General features: G+C 27.9%; 2 protein-coding genes across 8 annotated transcripts in view; one reads left to right on the forward strand and one right to left on the reverse strand.

Annotated features, from left to right (window-relative positions):
* Positions 1–1,845: 1,845 nt before the first annotated feature.
* Positions 1,846–8,248, forward strand: LOC106680601 (stAR-related lipid transfer protein 7, mitochondrial). Of its 3 annotated transcripts, XR_001343124.2 has the most exons (9): positions 1,846–2,471; positions 2,548–2,660; positions 3,168–3,263; positions 3,341–3,501; positions 4,751–4,933; positions 6,261–6,345; positions 6,511–6,727; positions 7,914–8,006; positions 8,110–8,248. XR_001343124.2 is itself a non-coding variant. In XM_014420427.2 (8 exons), coding segments are annotated over exons 1-8 (1,344 nt in total). In that variant the 5' UTR covers positions 1,846–1,983; the 3' UTR covers positions 7,915–8,052. The 3 variants fall into 3 exon arrangements, 2 of the variants coding, with proteins under 2 accessions (XP_014275913.1, XP_014275912.1); XM_014420427.2 differs by lacking the exon at positions 8,110–8,248 and having other exon boundaries at positions 7,914–8,052; XM_014420426.2 differs by lacking the exons at positions 7,914–8,006; positions 8,110–8,248 and having other exon boundaries at positions 6,511–6,731.
* Positions 8,249–13,342: 5,094 nt separating this feature from the next.
* LOC106680587 (GTP-binding protein 2) overlaps positions 13,343–26,989 on the reverse strand; it is a 33,742-nt gene continuing 20,095 nt past the window's right edge. For 4 of the 5 annotated variants that reach the window (XM_014420396.3, XM_014420399.3, XM_014420400.3 and 1 more), the window contains 7 exons: positions 24,080–24,289; positions 23,305–23,413; positions 21,240–21,448; positions 20,447–20,635; positions 20,256–20,367; positions 18,431–18,618; positions 13,343–17,239 (listed from right to left, as the gene is read on the reverse strand). In XM_014420396.3, the coding sequence (XP_014275882.1) occupies positions 16,970–17,239; positions 18,431–18,618; positions 20,256–20,367; positions 20,447–20,635; positions 21,240–21,448; positions 23,305–23,413; positions 24,080–24,289 (1,287 nt within the window). In that variant the 3' untranslated portion in view covers positions 13,343–16,969. The remainder of the gene's footprint in view (positions 17,240–18,430; positions 18,619–20,255; positions 20,368–20,446; positions 20,636–21,239; positions 21,449–23,304; positions 23,414–24,079; positions 24,290–26,989) is intronic. The other variant, XM_014420397.3, reaches the window with a different exon arrangement.

Genomic DNA, 26,989 nt, shown 5'->3' on the forward strand with positions numbered 1-26,989 from the left:
TGAATTGTTACATTTGTGTGGCGGTCATACAAAATGAAAAACTTTGACCTCCAACCATGATTAGGCAGTATAGGACTCCAATAGGACGGGGAGTCTTGCCGAAAAAAAAACAACCTTAAACAAGATTCAATTATTAAATCTAAATGTTGGGGAAATTCTTTAGTTAATTAAGACACGAAGATCACAAATATTTATCTGTTGGTAGTTCTAAAACAATGCAAACGTGTGGATGCAGCACCAGCACCCTTTGATTTCCAGTCCAAAAACCGATACTCCAGGGGTCGGCCGCAAATTCAGGCCAACTTGGTACCAATCAATTCAAATAATCCATCAACACGCTTGAGCATGAGCAGATTCGCCATTGTTCAGCAAACGTGTAAAGGCACCTTATAACATTATAGCACCCTGCTGCTATCTACTAATTTCCAAGTAAACTATAACGATTAGGAGCTGCCTTCACAGGCTAGAGTAGTGAAGAGCCGTTACAGCTCAACGTAGGGCCTAGACGTAAACCACGATTCAAGTTGTCTTATGTTAACAATTAAGTTCAACTTGTCTTATGTTAATTTCTTGTATATATTTTAATGTCATCGTATAAATATTAAATATATTCTTATATTCATAAAAATATTGTTTGAATGAACAACGACCAAGTAAGAGTTCTCTGACTGCTTTAAGCTAGTCTTTCATATGCTATGTCTCTCAGCGGCCTTTACTAGTTATTCGCACACATGAGACAGTTTTATTCATAGATGAGTCTGTGGTCCAGTACAGAGTAGCCATAGTGGTGCAGATTAAAGAGAGTCTCTTTTGTCATTAAAAACGTATCCTATTACTGGTCGGTAAATAATCGTCTTTCTCTACGATACCTTACTAGAAGTTGCGGTCCCGTTTTACAGTTGAGAAGATGTAAGTCCGGTTAAGCGGTCTCAGCACAGGTGAGCGTCTTATTTCCTTCTCTTAACCAAACCCTAACCAACTTACCCACCAACTAGCCTAATTCTCCCTCCCCCCCCCAAAAAAATAAATATTGCACACATAATCAGCATTCAAAATCAGAAATATCAAGTGTCCGTTTACTTTTTTTTATTGAGTATACATACTTATAATGTTACTCTTGTAATAACCATTTGATGTATTATATTTATAAATGTTTTATTCCCGAGGATAAAACCAGTATAGATTTTCTGATCCACCTAAAGCTACAGTCTGTTTTATGCCGCCTTGTCCACGTCAAGTGGAAATTCTCTGTAGAATTCAATACGAAACGGATCTATTTCAAAGGAGACAGTTGATCTATCATGCTCTATTAATGTATCAGAATTCTCTATCATCATTTTGATATTTAAAGACTATTGTTATTTTTGAAATCTCCTTAGTCTTTCTTCTTACTTTCATTTCATTTCTAAAGGCGTAACCGAGGGCAAGGGAGCAAACCACAGTAGAGAAACAAACCCACATCTAAGGTAATAGGTTTGGAACATGTTTATTGCAATAAAACCAAAACTTTCTTCTTTTTTTTTATTAGTTCTGTCACTATTCAGGCAAAGCAGCTACGTATCAAACTGCAATGATATATAAACAGAAATAGAATAATTTCTAGTTTTTTATTGATAAATAATATAAAACTTGTTTAATTGGAATTTTAAAAATTCATTTATCATGAAGTGGCTTCATCTCTTATCTCAGTAATTCAACTTTTTATATATGAGTGTTATACTTTTCTATTAGCTGTATCTCTTTGGCACAACAGCTGTTATAAATAAAAATCTAAGGACACACGAGGAAATGGGCTTGGCTGTGAACATTTAAATTCTCTGATTTTATATCGGAGTTATTCACTGTGAAACATTAATTTATTTTTAAAGATAAAACAGAGAATGATGTGAACTGTTCATGATGTGAGAGACTTAGGGAATGTTTGAGTATTGTTTTTCAGGAATTGGCAAGTTCGATTGTTTATATTAAGCAGTTTTCATCATTATGATTGTTCCATTTTTCGCTGTTACTAGAATACTTTTTCAAAACCATTATCGAACTAATGTCAGGAACAACAAATTGGGTATTTTACTTAGAAAAGATTCCATCCATCATTTCCACAATCTAACTTTTCCCAATATTTTTATTAGATTCCAGCGACATTTTGATAAAGCTGTACCACCACTGAAAAAAAAGTCCATTTGGTCGCAATGGAAATGTTTATATCAATTAAAAGAGATTTTGAAAAGTAATCCTGTAGAAGTTGCTAAAACATGTGTTGAGCACATCGAATTTGTCCTAGCCCAAAGGATTAGGAGAGGACAACAAATGATTACTTTGTATTCCAGAATATGGGATGAAGGTTCTTTTAAGCATTTTTTTCAGAAAATGAGGAAGATTTTATATGGGAAAGGAAAGAAATTAATCATCAGTGGATCAATTTTGGCGTTTGATTGGGACTCGGAGAGGATTCCAGTTGATGAATTAGAAAGGTTGAAGATATCACATTTTTTGTTTTTTAAATTAATTATATTCGTCACTTATGAAGTTCCTAACTTATTGCTTTAGGCATGTTCATGAAATGAATTTATGTCAGACGCTAAGAAAAAAAGCTGCTATTGGAGAAGTGAGTTGCGTAGGGCCAGATTGCTCATGTCCAGAATGTAATTCAGAGACTGGAGGTAAGATTGATACAAATTGATCTGTCTATTTTATTGCCTATTGGCCTTGATAGTTAAAAAAAAGTCTTGATTGTTACCCTATAAAGTTCATCTCATTAATATTTTGATATCACTTCATCTTGAAAGATGTTTAAATCAAAGTTATATAAAACCATTTTTGGCTATCAATTTTTTTTTTCTACATTAACAATATTCTCTACAAAATATAGGAAGATGACAGAATTTTACCCCCTCAGAAAAATTGCATGAAATTTTGTGAAAATTAGAATCCTTTAAAAAATCAATTTAGCTAAAAATTGACAAAACACTTTCCAGCTTTAAGTGATTAATTTATTTTAACACTTTTAAAGAAATTTTGTTTTCATTTTTTAAATGCTATGAAGTTATAGTAATTATAAAACATTATTCACTTCTGAATGTTATGTGTTAATCAATGTTTCTAACTATTTGCTTGTTAATTGTTTAAAAATATATATGTTATTAAAATATATCAAATATTTTATGCAGTTAATTGCTGGGAACCCTTTATACAAGAAGAAGATCTAATGCTTTGGAAAATGGAAGAAAAACATCATCCGAATTCTGGACTTTATTGTTATAAAGGTATTAAATGCATAAATATTCTTTTCCAATTTTTTTTTTCTCTCATATTTTAACCTATGTATTTATTTTTATTTCAGTTTACGGTAGATATGCCGATGTTTCAGCTGATGATTTCTTAGAAGTTTATCTCGACACTGAAAATAGAACCAAATGGGATCAACATGCAGCATCTCTCAAGGTCATTGATTCTGAACCAAAGTCTCACTCAGATGTCATTTATTGGGAGACTAAATGGCCTGTAATCCATCAGTTTTTATTTTGAACAATATTTGTAAATATATATGTATCATTAATTGATCATTATAAATCATTCTTAATAAATAAGGTATTGCCATTCATCATTTTCAAATTTACTGAATCTATATTATCGATTCGGTCAAAATTAACAGTATCTCACTTTTCTCTGTTAACTGCAGTGGCCTCACATACCAATTATTTCATCTGCATCTCACCTGCTTATTGTCACATGCTGATTCAAAGATTAAAAAAAAAAAGTTATGTGAACCGAAAAAAGTGCCTATCCTTTGCTTTTGTTTCCTGCCAACCAATCAGATGATAGAGATAGGGAAAAATAGCTATATTTGAAACTAATAAAATTGCCATGGATACAATATTTATTTATCAATGGTTCATACATAAATGAGGGCCATCCATGGCAATTTTAGCTGTTTCAACTGTTGCTAATTTTTTCTCATTTGTGCCATTAATTAGTATCTTTTTAGTATTTTACTATAAATGAAAAAGTCCTTATAAAAATCATCTATTGATAAAACTAGAAATTTAAAAATTTAATTATTTTTTTTATATAAAAACTTCTAGTAGAGAATATTTATTCCTTTTTTTCTGTTTTGGCTTATATTCAATGTGATATTGTTCTATTATGGTTGAAGTGTTTAGGGAAAGAACCTAAAGGGAACTCTTTTTTTTCTTTTGCAGAGTAACTGTTAAATGGTCTTTGATGATTAATTTATATAATAAAAAAAAAAAAAAAAAATTACAAGCAACCTTAACATGTATAATTGTCAATTTTCTATCAAAGGTTCATATATCCACTTTTGTAAGTTATTTTAACCTTTTTATGAAAGCATCTCATGTAATTAAGTTAAAATTGTACTTTAAATGTTGATTTTTCATTATCGTGAACACCTGTTTGATAGGAGAAAATTTGAATTGAAATAAATGCATTAGTTTTTGGTGTAGAGTTATAAGTTTTTAAAAAAAAACTTTTATTTTTGAGAAGTGGATATAATAACTTTTGATTAAAAAACTCCCCAATTTTTCATTATTTTAATTTTACTGAATTACTACTTATGTTTATTTATTTTTTGGTTTGAGTTATTATTTATTGAGGTATATTCAATAGCTTCACTATAACTTATTAGTTTTTATCATCAGTGTTCTTAGTTAACTGGGTTATTCTTCTATTTATCAGATAATTTTGTACTTTTACATTATTTGTTGTTGCAATATTTTACTTTATGTTTCAGACTTTGTTTTGCAACCGTGATTATGTGTTTAAACGACGGTATCATAGAAATGAAGAAAATAAAGTTATTATTATTATGAATAAGAGTACTGAACATCCTATGTATCCACCTACTTCCGGTAAAGCTCGAGTTACTGAATATTGGTCTTATATGGTCATCAAATCTAAGACTGCCTTTAACCAGGTACATAATTCAATTTTTAATGTAAGAACTAGCTTGTAATCTTCAGGGTATAAACATGTTTTTTCTCTCTTGTTTATAAATTGAAATCTTTTTGTTGGGTATTTCTATTTAATAAATTGACTAACTGCACTATTATTGCCAACCATAATGATTTAGCAACTATCTAAAGGGGTATTTAAAAATAAACTAACTTTTACTTCTGGATGGGAAAAATTTATTGTTTTTTTAATGGCATAAGACAAATCCTGCTAATTAGTATTTACTTAATAATATTAGTATTTTAAAGATCCAAATCTGAGGCTGTTTCCTTTGTTATTATACTCTTATTCTCTTATGGGTGATTGGCCCAAGAGAGGGAGTCCTATCCTCTGAACTGCTGGCTGTGCTCTTAAGTTAGTTTTGTCCAGTTAGCCCTACGGTGAGTTCTGCATTTGGACTTACGACTGAGTAAATGTTGAATTTACTGTTTATATATGATCCATATTGCTAGTACTTCAAGAAAAACAATAAATAGAAGCAATATATTGCTTCTTTATTTTAGAAGTGATAACTAAATTTAGTCATGTAGACATCATGTGTCTACTTGAGTCATCCCAAAATTGGTAGTTTCCATTTCCAAATATTATTTTATAACTAATACAAAGAAAAAAGATTATTTTAAAACTGCTATTGTTTTTTAGCACTTACCTTAAAATTTCTTTATTATTTCAAAACTTTTTCACAAACTAAATAAAATGTTTTATTATAACTTTTATTTTCTCTTTGTGTAGGGAAAAGTTTTAATTTAAAAAAGTAATCTTTTTTATAATTAATTTTTCATGTGTAAGCTTTTTATCTCTTTCTTTAGAATAGTTAAATTCATTATTGGTAAAATTGTTTTATATATGAACCATAATGATAGTACTTGAAGAAATAATAGTCAAACTGAAAGAATATAGTATTTTAGAAATAAAAACATTAGATGATATATCTACTTAAGTCATCCCAATATTAATGGTTTTGGTCTTTAGTTATTACTATTCAACTTATTGTCAATCTTTAGAACTATTTTTAAACTTACAACTAAAATTGAAATACTTCACACATTTCTTTGTAAATTTTAATGGATTAATAAATGGGATACCGTGAGGCCTATATCAGAAGCATTTTTTCCTGTTACATATGATGTAGAGCAACCGCTTCTTTTTATAATATTAAAATATATATATGTACTCATATATCCACTCATCCACGTAATTTGCTCTAGAGCTTAAAATCTGAACAAATTTAGTTTTAAAAACCTCTCTATTACTTTGTGTTCTTATTTTTAATATATTATTTTTTTCAGCCTGGTATTGAGTTCAGTTTAACATACTTTGATAATCCTGGAGTTTCTTTACCTTCTTCCATTTCGTTGTGGATTACAGTTCAAGGTTAGAAGAATATTAGATGTTTAATCTAAAATGTAGTTTTAACTTAATATTTCTTAAAATTTTATTTAATGTTCAATTAAATTGTTCATTCAAATTTCATTTGTCAAGAATAATTGCACATATTCTTAGAACAAGTAACTTAATTTATACATAATTGTTATTTAGGTGTCCCCAATTATTTGACAAATCTTAGAAGGGAAGCATTGGCTAAACATGAAAGACGAAAGACTCTGGAGGTTGTGGAGGATGTATCAGAACCTCCAAAAGGACCCATTTATAAACAATCAAGTGGATCTGGACCAATTGATGAGAAACCACTGAGTGATTATGATATTTTTTACTTAGTTGGTTGCTACATTGAAAAGATTAAAGCTTCTCTATGGTAACATTCTATTTCTATACTTTTTCTCTAAAGTTTGTACTATTTAAATGTTATCAAAACATTTTACAATACTTTTTATTTGAGTTTAAAATTTAAAAAAAAAAATTGATTAACTATATGGGCCATTCTTCCGAAATGGCAGAATTTCAAGTACACTTTATCTACAATTTTTAGTCTCATCTGTTTACTACATGGCCATTAACCATATTGAAGTATTCAATACGTGAAATAGGCATAGACCTACTTAGAAGTTTGCTTTTTTTTTTAACTGTAAATCATATAATTTAGCATGAAGATTGGAGAAGACCTTAGTAAATATATAAACATCTATTCAATCATTCTATCCGACCATGTTTTAATTACTAAGTTATTTTTAATGTATTAAGAAAATAGAAAAACAAAAGTTACAATTGTAGGAAAATGGATTAAGGAATCTAATGATTACTAATACATGCCAGCTATATATGATCCTGTGTGATTTCTCTCTATAAAAGAAGATAAATGTCAAACCTTGCTCATTACATATTTTGAGTTTGTCAATTTCAACCAATGTATTAAATTATTTTTTTAAATGGTTTCTTTCAGCCTCATAATTTCTTAATAATTACTAGCCATTCACTTTTATAGGAATCAGTTATTTTCAAAAGTTTTTTTTTTTCTTATCCTCAATAACAAAACAGCTACGAATCTATTTCCCTATGTCTATAATTGACTTTGATTTTAATAGTGAAAGATAATAGTGAGCTAGTGAAATGGAGTCCTGTGCTGGTGTCACATAATATAGAACTCTTACATCATTTAATATCAACAGCAATTTTCGTATGGTTTTTCATTATTTATATTCGTTTGGGTTTTGGGGTAGCTGAATAAATAAACTCCTTCAACCTAACTCCTGGATCTGGGTTCGTATCCAGCTGTGGCAGATAATCATTTATTATGTTACTATAGATCGTGAGTCAACTAAGCCTATAATATGGGTAGTTACCTGCCTAGGTGGGTAGTTACCAGTCTTAATTGGGTAATTACCTGGCAGTTGAGCATGATCATGGATAAATCCCCTCCTTGTATTACCATTGTTGAAGAAACAATACTTTCATACAAAGTACAGAACTTCTGACCTGAGGCTATAGCAGTACAGATTTTCATTTTTATATATTTAGTTTCATTATATTCATATTTGTTTTAGATTGTGAGAGGAAAAATCAAAACCTGTTCAACTGGTGCCTAAACCCAGAGATATCCTGCCGCCAAGACTCAAACGTCGTAAGCTCACAAGACTGTAAATACTGTTTTTTCAAATAAAAACATAACATAACTTACCCCTATATATCTAGTCAATGTTGAATAACCATAATAATATATTTCATACTTTTTCTATTTAGATGCCTGAATTGTCAAGCTACTATTTTAATTGAGAGCTTAACTATTGCTGGCTAGTATGGGCAATGTTCATCAAACCACGATCCTCCACCTCAAATTCATATTATCCTAATTAAATGCCTTGAAATAGAATTATAAACAATTATTATGCCCTCAAAGTGCGATTATGATTTATGAACATTGTTGCTACAGCATCACCAAATTTATTAAAACTTGCTCAATATTATTCATCTTTTTTAAATGAATAAAATAATTTAATTACCTGTTTATAAAGTTTTAGTTATGTGTGAATAAAATGAAATTAGCCAAAACCATTAGATTTTTCTTTAAACTCTTTTTATATATTAAAAAAAAAAAAGAAAAGAATTCAATAGTAATATATAATGCAGCTTCTGTTCTTTTTACGTTAACATATTACCAGAAAGGTTTCTCTTTTAATTTAGAAAGAAATATATTAAATATAATGCTGTTTGACTATTTTCATTTTCAAATTTATCTTGTTTTGATTTGTTGTTAATATTTTAATAAATTATTAGCAATATTCTTCATTGACATTTTAATGTTAAAAATTATCTAATTTTATTGACGCTCACAATTGAACCTCTATTTATGAAACTTAAATTGCTAGAACAAAACTCGGTATGAAGAATCATTTTAAAAAAATAATAACTGTGATACATATGTGGTAAGATAGTTATACATGTTAAATACCAAGTGGATTAAATATTCTGGATTAAAGACATTTTTAGAAATAAAGAAATATATACTAGTGTGCTCATTATTAATTTAAAATGTTTCTCAAATTATTATTAAAATTGCATTTAGTAGTATATACTGCTGAATTAATTTAAAAGTATGGTTCAGTTTTATTGAGTAATGAAGAATTTTCAGAATGTTTCATGTGTGACACAGCTTGTGTTCATGTAATGTTTTCATTGGTTATTTTCTGATTTTTTTTTTATCTCTTTGTTATTATAAAAAGTACTTTTATTTTTAATTTAGTTGGACTGGTCAAAATTTTATTCTATATACAGAAAGATTTGTAAGCAATTTTAAGGTTTCTGAAAATAAAATAATCAGAATTTCAATACATAGGGGTTCAATCGTGTTGGTCGAGTGTGATCCCACCATTGTAAGTTCTTATAATTTTTCTGCATTGGTATATTCTTTTACATTTCATTAATACATTTGCTTGGCTGTAGGTGTTTCTTTTTTAATATTTGTGAGTGATGAACCGTAGTAAAGATGAATGTAATTGTAATTGGTATAATGTTCGATTTTAATGAAAATTGGTAGATTAGGAAACTGGTTGATCCAATTAGTGAAAGAGACACCATCTTGTTGTTACCGAAAGTGTGACTCAAATATTTACAAGCTTGATAGAAAATTGTATTAAAATTGTTACAGCCATGATGAGTAGACTAGTAGTTTAATGGTAACTAATAAGACTTGACGAATGTTCAAAACTTTTGTTGCCAAATTTTATTGTATTTTATGTTACTCCTGAAATATTTAGTTTTATTAATTTGTATGTTATTATTATATTTGTTATTTGTATATTAGGAAAAGATTTGATTGCCAAGCACAAAATATATATATGTATATGTATGAAATAAAAACTATTTAAAGAAGGGATAGCTTTATTTTCTATCTTTACAGAATTGATGTTAATCTAAATTTTTTTACCCATTTATTATTTATTAAGAGTTCAGAATATTTTTATGAGACAGAAAAATATTTGTTTGGGTAAATATAGTTGAGATGACGTAAATGTGAAAGTGGATGTGGATGTAAAGTTGATGGTCGTAATAATGAACAAATCCTTGAAAAGTTAATAAGCACTGAGTTGACTGGTCAACACCTTAGGCAGATGTAAATGTGTGGCCGAATGGGCCTCGTGCCAAGATTATATAAAAAATTAAATGCATTGAAAGTTGTTGCTGATATAAGCAGTTGAAATAACAAACCAACGTGAATTAATACAGATCACAGATTAGGGGTAGTTAATAAAAAGGGGGATATTAGTTATTTATGTAGTCAAATTAGGTTTTTCTCTTTTTTAACCCATGTATTTCTAAAAGTAAGGTGCACCTGCACAGCTGCATGAGGCACCACCATTCCATAGAGTATGGTGACCCACATCAGTGCTCTCTGCAGAATCGGTAGAAGATTATCTCATGATACCCAACACCACTCCTTTGTACAGTGTAATTGTCACTGGATATCTGAGGTCTCATAAGGTGGAACCTTTTCAACTAAGCCCATTCATGGCAATCAAAGATGGATGTTACGTGTGTGTATATATCCTCTTTCCAAACATTCATCGCATTTTGATAGAAGAAAAGACTTGATTGACCAAATCTGAAATTTTTAAGGATAAACATTCAAATGGACTAACTGAACCTTATTCAGAGAAAAAATTGTTTAAACTGGAGAATTTTATGTTTCTTAAATTTTAGTGTTTTAGGACTGGTATAAAAATACAATTGTGATCAATTGTTGACTATGATGGTGTATCATGAAAATATTTTGTGGAGATCAATCATGGTCAAAATAAAATACAAAACAAAATAAAAAAATTATTTCTTTTTATTTTTGGTTCATTAGCCAAACTTGGTCATCTTTAGGACTACAACATAAAATTTGAAATAAAAATGATAATAAAATAGATGGATGAAAATTGTACAAAAATAACTTTAAGAATGGATAAAAAATAACTATTGAATGGATTCAAATATATTATTCACTTACAAAATTCCTTTAAATGCATTTCCATACCCACAATAATGTAATTAAAAGAGAATTGCACCTTTAAATATAAATTATCACCAAACTAAATAATATAAATTTTAAACCTTTCTATTTTTATTTACTTAAAACACCTAATTATCATACAATATAATAATTGAAGGGGTCAGTGAATGAAAGGCCTATGCTACATTTTTTTTAATGTTTAGTGTGGATGAAGAAGGTAGATGCCTATCTGTTAGTGTAATGTATCCTAACCTCAAAATACAATTAATAACTGAGATAACAAGATGTAGAAGGAGCTATGTACACTTCAATATATATATAAATACCTCTGCATATGAATATTACTATAATAGTATAATATAATGTGTATCTGTATTATTAATTTTTTAGAGAAAAAATATTAAATCAATAAGTAATTAAGTAAAGAGCTTTACTTTAATAATTATACTCAGATGAAATCAAAACCAAGCTCCTAGAAATCCTGTAAACATGTCACTGGTTTAAAAAATAAGCTCAGTACTAATTAAGAAGCTGACCATCACCAGTACTTGAAGATATCAAGATAAATAGTTAACTACAAATAATTTCCTAAGCCCACAATTTGTAAACATAATAGTTGGAAGTTTTAAGTATAGGAATCCATATTTATATTAAATATAGAATCCATTATTTTGTTTCTCCATTCTGTATAGTCTGAAATGGAAAAAGTAATAGTCTGTATAGTTTAAATAATAATAAAATGATAAATAAATAAAAAACTTCATCCATATGGCCTTGCCTGGGCTCAAGAAAGTATCTTCAATTCAGACTTCAAAGCAGAAGTTTTACTAAAGATCAACTGGACTTAGTGCATACAATGTGTCTTTAGAGAAGGCTGAGATATGTCAACCACGTAGAGGGTGACCAGTTATAATTAACAAAACAAAGAAAATTTCTTTAAAAAAAGGAGGAGATTTATAAAATTAGGAGGGCAAATACTAAACTCAATACAAATAGTAAATCCACACTTTTAATATAAATATACATATATATTGCTATAATGCAAACAAATATTTTTCAAAATCAGTTAAAAGTGTTCATTAATTTAAAAAATATTATGAAAATGATTAAACAAGTTACTTTAATGTTCACTATATTCATATCATAAATAAGACAAATTTAATCTGAATTGAGGATGTTTTTCTCAGCAAATCTAGTTTGGTCATTAAATTCTAATAAAAATTTCTGCATCAGAATCATTTTGAAATTTAAGGCTTGTTCAGGTTATAGAACAAAGAAAATCGTACTAATTACTACAATAATAAGAGGATATGCCTGTTAGTTTGATGGTAACTCATCTTGGAACAAGCCATACATAATTCACTATTAAAATTATCACTCCCACCGTACATTTATGTGAGGAAACAGTTTTTCCACAATGTAATTAGAACTGGTCAAAGCAAAGAATAATAATAATTAAAAAAAGGATTCTGTGCTTTTTTTTCTAAACAAATTTGACTCTTTTCATGTGTAATAATTAGTAAAAAAATTATCCACGCTCTAAGGAGCTGTAAACTGTTTCAAGAATTGAAATTATTCAAAAAAATTATCATTTGAATTGTTTATATAAGAAAAACCCATCAACAGACATTTTTACAGAATTTTTATTAATTTATGGAATCAGTATCTCTTTTTGAAAAGGCATACTTTCATGCGGAATTCCTTCATTTACTGTTCTGTGTTATGCGTTATTATTTTCAGTAAAAATTACCAAACTTAACAAGCGACACAATTTCTACATAAAATCTAACTTTCATCCCATTGACTGTACGACACTGGTTTTTATAAAGGCACAACATTTTGGAAATCCCTTAATTCAGATCAACTCAACACAAAATTTGTTCTTATTGTTTGAAAGTGTAGTAGTCAGGTATCACCTATGAAGAATACTGTAATACCCTAATTGATTTAAAGCAAAATTTAAAAATGTTTTAAAGACCAGGGAGTTTGATTCCTGAACATTAAGAATAGTGTACTTAGTGGATCTATGGAATGAATTTTCATTTGCTTGATGAATTTTCTTTTATAAAGTAAGTTTGACTTGAAACTAAATTTTTTAACGGGAGGCTGACTTTTTTTTTTAAAGATTTATCCACTCATGACAATTAGATTCTGAGAGAAAACTGTTACAAATTTATTTTTCAAGTTCACTTGCTTGCCTAAGATGATTTTTCGATGAAAACTACACAGATTTCTTCTGAAAATGAAAATAATTGAGACAAAGTAAATGGTGAACATTTCAGGTTAGTCGATATTGAGAATTTATAATTAAAGGAATTGCTGAAACTAACCTAAATATTTAAAGTGATCCAACATAGCCACCCCTAAGTATTTTTTAACTTACAGAACTATTAGATGGCTATTGTGAACCGAAGAGAAAACATCTACAAAATCTAATGGAAAAGGAAAAGAAAATTCATGGTTTATCAACAAAATATGTAATAAATGGCAAACATCTTTTTATTAATTCATAATGTCTTGTACATAAGCAATTATTTAAAATTGTATTTATTCTTAAAGGTGCACAACTCAGAGAAATAAAGCTTCATTTCATGAGTCATTATAAATCTCTAAAAACTTAATTCTAGTAACAATTATTTTTTAAAAATAAAACTTTTTCTTTTATATAAAAAAGTGATTCCAATATTTTTTTTTTTATACACAAATAAAAGGACAGACTTTCTTAAGAAAAATATACATCATTAAATATTTGCTACATAATCACCTTATTTTAGTATTAAAAAAAAATAAACATCAAAGGGAATATGGTAACCTCTTAATTAAATGTCTATCATGTAGCACATAGTTTAAGATCCTTGGCTACTTACTTAGTAGCTAAAATGAGAATAAATTCATTGCCTAAATTGTATTTGAAATGTACTTTAAATGAGATCTAGTGTTAAGAATGAGAAAATATTTTTATCAAAATACAATTATTTCTACAATCCAGATAAAATTAATTATAATTATGATACTAGCGGCCATCATCTGAAACAATAAGCACTAATACTTCCAAGAGAAAATGCCCAATATATTTTAAACACATATGTCTAATAAGGTACAGAGAGATCATAGTTTTTTAATTTAATAAAACAACCAATAAATGAACTACAAAATAAAAAAGTAAAATTTTACAAAAATTCTGGCGAAGTCAGAAAAAGAAGTAATAAAATACTTCATAGAAGTAAAAAATTTTTAAAAAGAGGGTTAATGACCCCCTCATGAATGAAACTATAGAGCTAAACGTCATTATTCTTATAACTTTACAAAAAGAGTGAAAGCGGAACCTCACTGATACATTATAGTTAATAATTTAATATCAAAATTTAAAATTTTATTTAAAGATTTAAGGCAGACTAGTAAAAATATATATAAAATACATCTAATGCATTCAAATAATTAATAAAACATAAATATTGCACAAAAATTTATAGCTGAGAGAAAAAAGTGAAAATGCCAACCCACAGAAACACCAAAATGTATTGTTTTTAAATTAAACCAGTGAATTTCTTTTCTTTAAAGAATTATTCTTATTATTCGTGATTCATTTTAAATAAACCTTATTATTAATTGTTTAATGAAAAAAAAAATGTTATCTGCATTTAGGTGAAGAAGAGGTAATCACATTATAAACCATAAATGTACAATTTTTTAGACAACTCAAAAGAATTGAAGAAAATATAGAAAACTTGTGATTGCCAAACTGTCATTATTTAATACAAGAGGCCAATACCTAGTTTGGCAACCACAACTTTTCAAACTATTGTTAATGTTAAAATCCAGTAAAGTCTCTCTTATCCAACAGGATGTTATTCCACACTTCCTTATTATGTGCCAATACTTTTTAGCTTTATCATCACATTAAAGTGCTTTTTTTTTCTTGCTTTTTTTAATATTAATTTACCTAAGCTTATGGCACTCCGGATTAAAAAAAAAATGTTCCGTTTATCAATACTTTTTAACAAATAGATTTTATCAATTATTAGATATCCAGCAAAGATAGATAAGGGAGAGTCTACTGTATCGCTATAACTATTGATAAATTATAAAAAATAGTGTTAACAGCAACTTCAACTCTATGTTGAGAAATAAATAATTTGAATGGCAAATTCGGTAACTAAAAAAAATATATATATATAGCTGATGGGTATTTAAAAAAAAACTTTAAGCTTTTCTAACACCATACGTCAAGACATGAGGAAATTTCTCAGTCTTGAAAGACCAAGGACCCCTCTTCAATAAACATCTATAGATTATGCACTCATAACACAATATTTCATTAACCTAAACAAGCATAATTAAGACTAAGCCAGATTTCTCTTACCTTAAAATTAATTTCCCGGCATTAGTTAATAAGTAAATGGTTTATACTATATTTAAGAAAAAATAAACTAAAGCTCATGATAAATTATTAATAACCAAATAGAAGGAAAACAGTCAAATCTAAACAGAATTGTACACTCACTAGTCAGTAAAATCTTATTTAATTTTAATACCAATCTCATTCAATTTAACTAATAACATATTTAATAAGTACGCATGGCCAGATTTCTATATTATTGAACTTATAATATCACAATTACTAAATAAAAAAACTGTTTTTAATTAGAGTGCATAAAACAACCATAGGAACACTTAAAATTTAACACTGTTGAGAATGAAATCAAAAACTTTGTTTTTTATCATTCTTTAAAAATAAATATTTACCTTAGCAAAGCAGGATTCTTCTCTAAGTGATATTTGTTATATTATGTTGTTAATAGGATAATGCAGGCACAATAACTTTTAACTGTTACTAGACAGAATATGTCATGAAGAGAGAAAGTTTATGAATTTAAATGTATATTTTTGATATTATTTCCAATTTATTGCATTTGAACACAATAATACCAAATTTAAACTTGCTTATTTGTGGTTAAACGTATTTATTCAAATATTCTGATAGAAATAATTTTTAAAAAGTTGTAATTTTAATGAGTAAAGCCTACAAACAAAAATAATAAGAAAACATACCATGGGTAAATTTTTTTGACATATTTTTGACCTATATAAAATTGGCTATATAAAAATATACTGCAACACTTACTTTCAGTTTACGTTGAAAGAACTTTTTCAGAATGAATGGTCAATTGCATGATTTACTACTTCAATGTTAACAACTATTATATAGAAATTATCAAAGCTATTATTCAATTACTAATTAATAAATCAATCTTCAAATCAAAAACGTAGGCAAACGGATTCAATCCTGTTGGAGTAAGTGGGGAGTGGTAAAAGACATATTGCCACATACAATAAAACATTGCAAATCCCATTCTAGAGTTGAAATTTTGAATACAAATAAGGTAGACACTATTATCCCAAAAGAGGCTGCATTTCTTGGCTAATAAAACTCTAAGATTACTTTCAAAGTGCTAAACTGATTTTATGGGAAATACTATTACTCAAACATGAAATTAACTGATCAACAAATAAAAAAAAACTTAATAAACGAACGAGAATCCAGCAATTCTTGATTATACTTGTGAAGCAATATCAGGCCAACCATAAAGTAATTTAAATAAAATTAATAAACTAAGATCCATCACTTATTAAAAATAATAATAAATTATTATTTAAAAGCAGGCAGACATATTTTATGTAATTAATATGTACAATATTGCATTAAAATATCACAAAATTCAATCTATGTATTTAAAAAGCAAAGTTTACTTTAGTAAAAATGTTAATTTACAAAATACAAAAGTAAAGGTACTCTTTTAACAAATTGATAAAAGACAAAATACAGTATTTTAATACTAAAGTTAGCTGAATATCACTAGCCAAAAGATCACTTCAGTTTAGAAGAGCTGTTTGAACACCATTCATTGAATAAATGGAAACCACCATCCACAACCTCATCAATAAAAAAAAACCAGAACAGATTTAAAGTGTCCTTACACAAACTATTCAGTAGAAAAAATATTGAAAAACAACTTATTGTACTAACTTTAGTACCAAATAGACCAAATGATGAAAGTTAGGAAGTCATAATAAAGCTGTCTTAATGTGTATTAAGAGACAGAAAGTTTAGGCAGTTTGGTCTAAAGGGAAAACCTGAGTTACTTTTCCAACACCCTTGGTAAAACCTTCTCTGAAGAGAAGTCTTGATCCAATTCTTATGAATTCCGGGTATCGAACAAACCTGAAGAGGACCGGAGCAGAGTCATCTGTATACATTCGACGATCAAATGTCATTATACCTTCAATAACTGCAGTTTGTCTAATATTCTCTATGTGTACAGTAGTTTGGAAACCTGGCTGAATGCTGGTTGAATGATGTAGCAGGCAGATGGTCGCCTAAAAAAATTTAAATTTACAAACCAAATAAATATGAAGTAAATATTTTTTCCAAATGGTTCAGAATGCCTAATTCAAACCAAAATATTAGCTTAAACACAATATTGTTAAGAACGATAAAATAATTCTATGCACTACTGATATAAACAATGTTATAAATAATTTTAATTTATTGTGTTTCATGGACTGTTATATATACAGAGGCCTCTCAATAACTCCATTTTTTTTTTCCGATCCCTTTTCATTTACCTATAGCAGTGGTTCCCAACCGGTCTTACTTGTTAGAATGTTCTTTGAAAGATTTCAACAGAAAAATTTACAGTAAAAGTGATTCGAAATGCACTTTTAAGCAACCTAATTTTAAATGTTTTCTGATTAGGACTATCTTCATCTTAAGTCAAGTGTTTTTTTTAGTGTGGGTCATTAAAATACAGTCATTAGTGGTCCATAGACTTATATGGGTAGGGAATCACTGTCCTATAGTGTCAGTCCTCATTGTAAACTCTTTAAATAAAATATTTCAAAATAAAAACTCTGATAAGATGAATTTTATTTGTTTAAAAACTCAGAGGGAAAATCGAGTTAAGATAAGTCAAAGTTTTATTGGATTGGCTCAACAACTAGAAGTTCAAAGGGGGTTACATGATAAAAGTAACATCACTATTAGAAGGTCTCTTCTTTCTCCAGTTCTCTCATCCTACACCTAACACAATGTTCATTTTTTTCTCTTCTTTGCATGTCTTTTTTTTGTTCTTTTATAGTACAAATGTCTCTGAAATGTCATTGTACATTGGCCGAGAAGAAGAAATGTAATCAAGGCAGTATATAAAATTAAGAGAGAATAAACACCAACCTTTACGAAAGTATTCTACAAATCCCCATACACCTTACCAACATTTAAAAAAAAATTTCAATAAATTTTACATTTAAACTATGCCGATGACAAACATTCTTTCAAAGGTAAACAGTACAAATTATATGATTTTTTAAGGTATTAATAATGATAAATAAAGAAATATTTTTAGCTATCAAAAAATAAATTGTAAATGCAAAGATTATATAATATCAGGAAGAGGTGATAATATGTCCTTAGCAAGGAAACACTGGAGTAAATTATGGTTTTTAATTCAGTTCATGATGGGTCAGAAATGGTTATTCTGAGGCACCAATAATTTTTTTTTTATTTCTTACCTGGAAAAAAAGACAAGCTTGAGGTTTTTCTGAGGGACTGATAATGACCATTCCAGGACGAAGGGCCACTTCTGATGAATCAAGAGCTAATGAAGCACTCTGAGAAGAATGTACTAAGCGACATGGAGCTTTGTTACGGTGAACTGACTGAATTTTGACCTGCCTAAAGGTTCCATCATTATGTGGACCTGTAAATTATTTCGAAACATTATTAATAATCAGGATTAGCAGATCTGCTGGTTTTTTTTAAATGTCAATAACTACAATGATTTTTGTACATAAATTTAATAATAAATACAAAGGGCACTAAGAAAGTTTTGCAATATAAGAGATGGAAGGGTTGGTGTATGCATTCCAGCCAGTGCAGTAGCTGGTTTAGTAACTAGGATAAGGTTATTTCCCTTATCCAATTCAGAGTGAGGTGCATTGTGGAATGAGTGGTGCACCAAAGAATGTCTTCTCCGTAAAGTGAAGATGTCCAAAAACATCAGCCAAACTTAAAAATGAGTTCATCATGGTTCTTTCACAATGATAATGCTTCAGTGCATTGTACCAGATATTTGGCCAGTATTGCAATACTGTTAGAGCACCCTCCATATTGCCTCGATCTAACTCTCTGTGACTTTGTACTTCTCCTTCAGGTGAAAAAAAGGCTTAAAAGACACATTTCACAAACAATGATAACCTTTTGAGGGTTTGCAACGCCGAGTTTGCCCTGAATGCAAAAGAAAGGTAGCAAAATTACTTTGAAGACTGGTTCAAGAGCATGGAGGAGTGTATTTTTAGAGGTTAAAACTAATTTGAAAAAGATTATAAAATAGAGTAGTACTGTACAACTTTCCTTATGCCCTTAGTTTTACACTCCTTATAAGTTAACAAAGTGCTAATTTTCAATAAATGACAAATTTTAAGAATTAAGAAAATGAAACTTTTTCATGTATCACCATTTTAACTAACGTTTTACATTATCCAAATTAAAAAAAAAAAAAAAAAGAACTGAAATGTTTGTCCAAATGATACTATACCAGAGGTTTAATGTATGACAAAAAAAAAAATTGATTAAGTTATTCAACTAGAGTAAGGTGTTGTGTTTCCATTTATTTATTTTTACTTTCACTTACTAATACATGGAACAGTAAGGGGAGATATTGCGATTGTGTTAAATTTCAAATTAGGGTTTTTGACAGACATACAACGTTTAGAGGTATCATGAGTCCAAATAACCAAGTCTCAAAATAGTCTGAAAGTGTGTCAGTGGTTGAACAGCCAAGCTCAAAATCGGAAAGTTGTATGAAACTGAAATTAAATTTTTAAGATACGTGCATACCTGGAATGTAATAGCAACCTTTTTCTTAAAATCGACCACTTGGTGCTACTATAGAGAATTGATTTTACACTTTTTTAGAATTTTCTCCAAAACAGTTTTAACCATTTTGATTAAATACAGTAAAAATCAATGTACAATATAATGGTCTTATGATATCGGATAGGTCTTTGCCTTATATAAATAGTTGAAAAGTTCCTTTAATTGTTGGTAATAATAAACAATGGATAAATATAAGATATTAAAGAAGCCGATCAACCCAATAGTTATTCACAGTGTTGCTCGGCTTTACAAAAGTGAGGCTTCATTTAGTGATATGAGTACCAGTTTACGGGTTTAAAACTCTTACATGATTAACTGTTATAAGATACACTGATTATGTAGTATGAATGTCAAATATAAAAAAAATCATCAAGAATAAAATAAAATATAAATTTTTATAAAAGACAAACAAAACATACATTCTATTATTTTTTATAATAACATTATTAAACATCTCACCAACAAGAACTTCGCTGCCTTCTGTTATGACTCCCTTAGTAAGAAGACCACCCACTACAGTACCAACATCAGCAACCCTAAATATTTCATCAATTTGAAATTCACAAGGTTCCTATAAAGCAAAGAATTATTACGGATTACATGAGAAAAATACTTTTAGGTTAAGAGATGGTAAATAACCTAAACATTACATTAATGACCTGGTCAAGCCTTTCTTTTTCTTTAGTAGACACCCCTGGAGGAAGAACATATAGAAATCTAATCAGAAGATTGAGACCTTCGCCAGTAACATTCGATACACAAAATATTGGCACTACATTCTCTCTAAGGTTAGAATTTGCCGTCATAACATCATCTTCAGTTTTAATGACCATTGGTATCTAAAAAAAAAAAAATTACTTCTTTCACTATCAAACTTAGAATGATGATGAATGTTCAACCCTATTATTCTGCAGATTTTGATGTCATACAAGTAAATTATACACAAAACAAACATTACATTTTTTTTTCTATTCCACATTATAGAACAATTTAAGATCACAAGTAATTCTAGTAGCAAGTGTTCAAGATAATATATATATATATTGTTGAGCATAGAATAAATTACTGAGTGATCTCATTTCTCCATGAAATTCAACAGTTATAAGAGGATTATTCAGAATTCAAAACTCCAACAATGTATCCAAATTCATATTACATGTCCAACTTTACATCGGACATTACAACTATTAATATTGGATTCAAACATTTGAATTAGAGATATCATAAAATGTTTAAATTCAGATATTTATAGCTTTGTATTCAATTTTCAAACCTATTTAAAACCTCAAATTACTGAATAGTTATTATTAAAAAAAAAAAATGTTATTAATAAAGTAAATATCCTATTAACAATGATTTAATATCCTGAGATAATTAAGGTTTCCCTGTAGTTGCTTAAAATATGTATATATATATTTTAATTAATTTTCTGTTATAAAATACCTTCCTACACCCAGGTGAAGTTAGTAATTGTTTAACATGGTCGAGTGTAGTAGACTCTGATCCAAGATCTGTCTTGGTGATAACCACAAACATAGGTACTTCTAGAGCACAGGTTATAGCCACATGTTCTCTAGTCATACCTACGACACCGGCTTGTCCACTCACTATTAACATTGCATGATGTGGTCGGTACCCACTGACAGCCGTCACTGGAAAATGATCAAAATGTACATTAGAACCAAAACGATAAAGTATCAACAAACTAGAAAATATCACAATTAAATTTGAAACTCAAAAACTTGAACCTTGATAATTTTTTTTTTCTTATTTACTAAGCAGAAACTTATGTGAGTAAAGAAAAAAATTAAACGATAAAGAAATAATTCTGGTCTTGAAGAGTTTCTTAGTGTTATAATAGTTTTCATAATGTAATATTTAGCATAGTACATAAAGTACAATGGTCAACAGATATTTAAAAAACAAAAAATAATTTAGCTGCTAGAACATAAAACAACTTAAAAATAGAGACTTTACTACAGCTAAGTAAAATCGAATAAATATACACTAACATCTATAATAACAACCAGTTTTACATTCATTTTTATATTTTTACTGTAATTAGTTAAATACTCTTTTTAACTAAACATTTTAGAAATGTAATCAATACGTAACAATTTTTACCCCTCCATCTCAAATTTTCTTTCTTTTATCTGACTGCATTTGAAATGAGATTAGGATCTTTTTAACTAAAAATTTCCAAAAGCTGGGCCTTTCTACTCGGGCTGAAATCCCAACAATATATAACAAAGTGATTTCTTATCCCCTTCATAATAATAAAATTCCATTCCCATTATTATACTTATAATAATTAATTTTCCAATAATTTTTTTAATTAATAAGGTAATAGCTCATGAACATGAGCATGAGGCTGAACTAAACTAGAAAAAAAAATTTAAATCAGTAGATGATATTTTGTATAATATTAAATAAAAAAAAAATATTACTGTTTTTGTAATGGATATGAGAAATTATAATAGTAATCTGGACAAGAAATAGGGATAAAAAGACAAAAAATATAATACTAATATTAATATATTCAAAGGATTTCCTTTAATATTTGCTTCATAAAATTTATTTCATTATAAAAATTTTATAAACAAATTTTAGTAGTGGTAAATGAATATCATTTTGTATCTCCTCCCACCAATTAATAAATTTACCGATTACTATTGAACTGTGTATTAATGAAAACATACTAATTTATAAAAATGTAAAAATATATATATATATATATAGGCGGTCTAGTAATCCATGTTGAAAATAAAAATATCTATAACAAGATTATTCTAGAAAGACTTTTTCATTGTTACCTGAAACCACTGACTAATACTATTTCAAAAACATTCGTCACTTTTGGTCACTTTTTTGCTTTGCTTGTCTTTACATGTGTACTTTACCTCAAATTTACCAATTTTAAACTCTAAATTATATAAAGAAAGATAATAAAACGAACAAATATTGGCATAAATACTCCCATATGTGTATAAAATGAGAAATTTAATTCAGACATTAAATTTTATTCAACAAAAATCAAAATTTAGCCTAAAAAAAGTAAAATATGAAATTTTGTGCAGATCAAACTCAAAAAGTGCAAACTTTTGGAAAAACTGTTAAAACATAATATTTTGTACAGAATAAAATTATTGTTTTATGAATGTCTTTTCCATGATTCGAATTTCGGTCAAGGTAAGGTGGATTTTATATCAAAGATAGGGAACAAAAGATGTTATTAAACAAAAATCTGGTTTCTAGAAATAATTCGCCAAGCAAAAGAAGGGATAATGAATTTTTCATAAAATACAATATATATTTTTCCAACAAATCTTTAAACAATCAATGTACATTTATCTTCTCTTAAACATTATTTTTAGCAGACTAATAGCGTTTCTTTAAAAGTAAAAATGAATTAATCATCACATGAGTTAAGATGTTCATTGTATAAATGTTTTAATAGAAAAATAATTTTGATGAAACACATTAACAAATTTATTATTAACATCTTTACCTGTAGTTTTTAAATATTTTTTGTGACCCGCTAAATCAAGGAGAGAAATAAGCTTCGTACAATGCATATCCTCACCATTAACTAAGTCACTGGAGTTAATTACTTCACCCTGAAAAATATTTAGAAGATCTCATAAATAATTTGGAAAAACTAAAATAATTAATCTTTTAGGAGTCATTGACAAAGAAAAAAAAATTAATTATTTTTTACATAATCCATGGTTCTAGACAGAATTGGCAAAAATTAGTTACACTAAAAGTATAGCTAAATTAATAACTAAATTGTGATTAGTTACGCTGAAACTATAGCTAAATTAATAACTAAATTTTGATTAGTTATGCTAAAACTATAGCTAAATTAATAACTAAATTGTGATAGGTACAATGTTTATTTATTAATGAACCACAAATAAATAAATCCATGAAACTTTGTAATCAATTTAGCGATAGTACAACTAATTTATGTCCAACTCTGGTTATACATGAAGTTTTAAGAAATTTTAAGAAACACTATACTCTCTGATGCCTAATATTTGATAAATAGAGAGGAACTGGAACTGTAACCTTTCGAGAGGTTAGTGTAATTAAAATTATTGGAAAAAACAACAACAACAATATAATCAATCATTAAACCACGGAATAACTTTTACGTGAAGTGTAACAATTGTAAGACCAAACTCAGACACTAACAACAGATTGATATTAAATAAATACTTCCAATGTAATTTTTTTTTTTACTTAAAGATATTTCCAAAATGCTAACATTAAATAGTTACCTCAGAATCAAACCCAAGTATTTCATGAGAAATCGAGCTAGTTCTTCCAGACTGAACCTCATGAAGGTGACGGAAAGTATTCAAACGGGCTCTTCCCCTACCATTATCTAGCTCCCGTTGAGTTAGTACACCAACAAGAGTAGACTTTCCAGAATCTGCACTTCCAATTACAGCTACTCGAACCTCAATCGTTTGCTGATCAGCTGGGATCTGCAACACAAACAAAATTCAGATTCTCAAAACTATATCAATAAATTGGATGGTAACAAACATTCGTTAATATTAAATGTAAATCAGGGTACAATATCACTTAAAAGTTCAATCTGTAAAATGAGTTTAAGCAATACCTCTTTGATTTATCTGTTAAAGAAGTAGTTTTTATCACCTCTATACAATAAATATCATTCTTCATCAATTAGCAATGAAAACTATTAAACTGGATAGAATCTGTTAATCTAATAAACTTTAAAACATGTAAGAATCAGAATTTAAATATATTTTTAAAATTTCTAGAAAAAATAGAACAGAATAACTTTCTTAACATTTATGTTTGATACATAATTACCTATTCTGAAAATTATTTCATACAGGAAGACATTTCAAAAGCCAATATCTATTTTTATTTGTTTAAATAATCTTTCAGAAAAATTTTTACATTTTCAAATGAAAAACTAAAATATTTTCAATATTTATAAGTGAAAATTGTATAAAACAATTTTTTTCTGAAATGATGATAAATTAATAGACCTTGTTAATGCAAAAAGTAATGTAAAATTTAGATTTATGACAGTATTAAAATATTCGACTTCATAAACTTTAATAGTTTGTGAAATTATTAATGATAAAGATAAAATAAATAAATATTAATATTGAAAAATGGAGAAAACTAATTCTTAAAATGTCATGAGAATAAATAAAAAGAAAGGAAGATGGTCCAAGTGGAAGTCAAAATTTATTATAATAAATAGTTTTTCTAATATTATTGTGTCTCCTTATGGATCAACATTCACAAAGCCAGATCATCTTCCTTCATCAATTACATAGAGTTAACTAATAATATTTCAAAAATTAAAATGATTTGTGGAAGAGTATATTTTTTGGCTTTTAAAATATCCACTTGAACATAATTTTCAGATGATTTCGAAGCTATCCTAAAACATAGGTAAAATAAATAATCACTCCTACCAATTCACTATTTTATGGTCACGTTCTATTTGAAGTTTGAGAACAAAATCTAGGGGATGAGCCATTTTTAAAATATTGGCATGACCAAGAAAATACTTTGAGTGAAGATAAAAGGTAAAAGGTTGATGAAATTTTATAAAACTGATACTTGACCATATAGTTAGCAACCCACACAACTCCCAACTTTGAGCCAAATTGGACAAGCCGTTTTGGAAATATAGCGGCAGGAAAAATATGTTTCCACATGCGTAAGATTAAAGATTACCTACATTCCAACCCGCACAATCCTATCAAAATTAGGTTAGTAGTATTAAGAGTTGAGTCTACCATATAGATTTGATTGTAGACAGACACAGAAGCAAATTTGTTCCTTGATGATTAAAAAATAAAAAACAAGTGGAAATTTTCAACTCCTGTATCAATACTTCCCTTCGGAAATGAGGACGGAAAAGTGTAAACAAAACTTAATTTATACACAAATTATATCACTGAACCTTTGTATATTGAATTTCTATAAACAAAAATCCCAATATGATTTTTTGTTTATTAGGAATCTTTAATTTTTTTTGGAAAAAATTATCTCTATAATAATTGAAATGTTGAAATACAAAATTTCAAATTGTTTTGCAAAACGTCATTGTGAGAAAATTTACTCAAAAATAACAAAAGTTTATTTTTATGTACCCATGCAATAAATTAAAAAAAAAAAAAGATCTATAATTAAAATAGATAATTTATACTGCTCAAAAAACTTATACAATTATTTAACACTATAATTCTTATTTAAAATTAATGACATTTCTTAATTATACATTGAGGTTTATTTGTTCACTAGATACTATGAATTATACAATACATTAGATACAGTGGTTTATCAAAAATGAAATGTAAAAAACTATCAATAAAAATAAGTTAGAATGTAATACTTCAACACAATTACTTTAAATAATTAATGTTTTGGCTTTCATCTTCAGTTATTTTTTCTTCTTTATGAAAATTTTAAAACTTTGAAAACGAACAAAACCAGGTTATAGTACTTTTTATATAGTTTTACAAAAGAAAAAAAAATACCTAAAATGGCTAGAAGGCCTTACTTATTTTAATTGATAATTTTTTCTTCACCTTGATAACCTGATAATTGAAAAATAACCAAAATATTGGAAAATGATTTGATTAAAGGGAGATCTGTAAATTTAAATACCGTAAATTAACACAGCAACTAAAGAAATATAAATAAAAATAATTCTAGAGAAAAATCTAGAATTAAAATTACATGAGACAGAATCAATTTATTGAAACACATATAAGATACAATTAACACTTAAGTTTAATTTGTACAGAGTAATAATTCTAGCAAACAAAAAACAAGTTAAGACTTTTTAAAGATTGAGATAGCTTAATAATTCTTAAAAATATTAACTTAAGTAAGTCTTATAAATGGTTAAATCGAACAACAGCTATGATAATAAAATAATTAAGTAAATGTAAAATAAATGTAGTTAATCATCACTCTTGGATTGTCAAAAATTCTAAAAATTATCACTTATAGTCTTTAAGATCAAGGTAGTCAGAAAACAAACTTAAAGTATGTTAATTTTAACATTGTCGTCAAAAAGACAAAAAACAAGAAACTAAACTGAAATAGTCTTGGCAGATAAACAAACACAGCTGCCTTATGCCATGTATAAATTTACATTTAAATGCATGGTCACAAAGTAAAAATCT

Source organism: Halyomorpha halys, unplaced genomic scaffold, assembly GCF_000696795.3.
Source record: "Halyomorpha halys isolate HHAL.00 unplaced genomic scaffold, Hhal_1.1 Scaffold269.1, whole genome shotgun sequence".
NCBI lineage: Eukaryota > Metazoa > Arthropoda > Insecta > Hemiptera > Pentatomidae > Halyomorpha > Halyomorpha halys.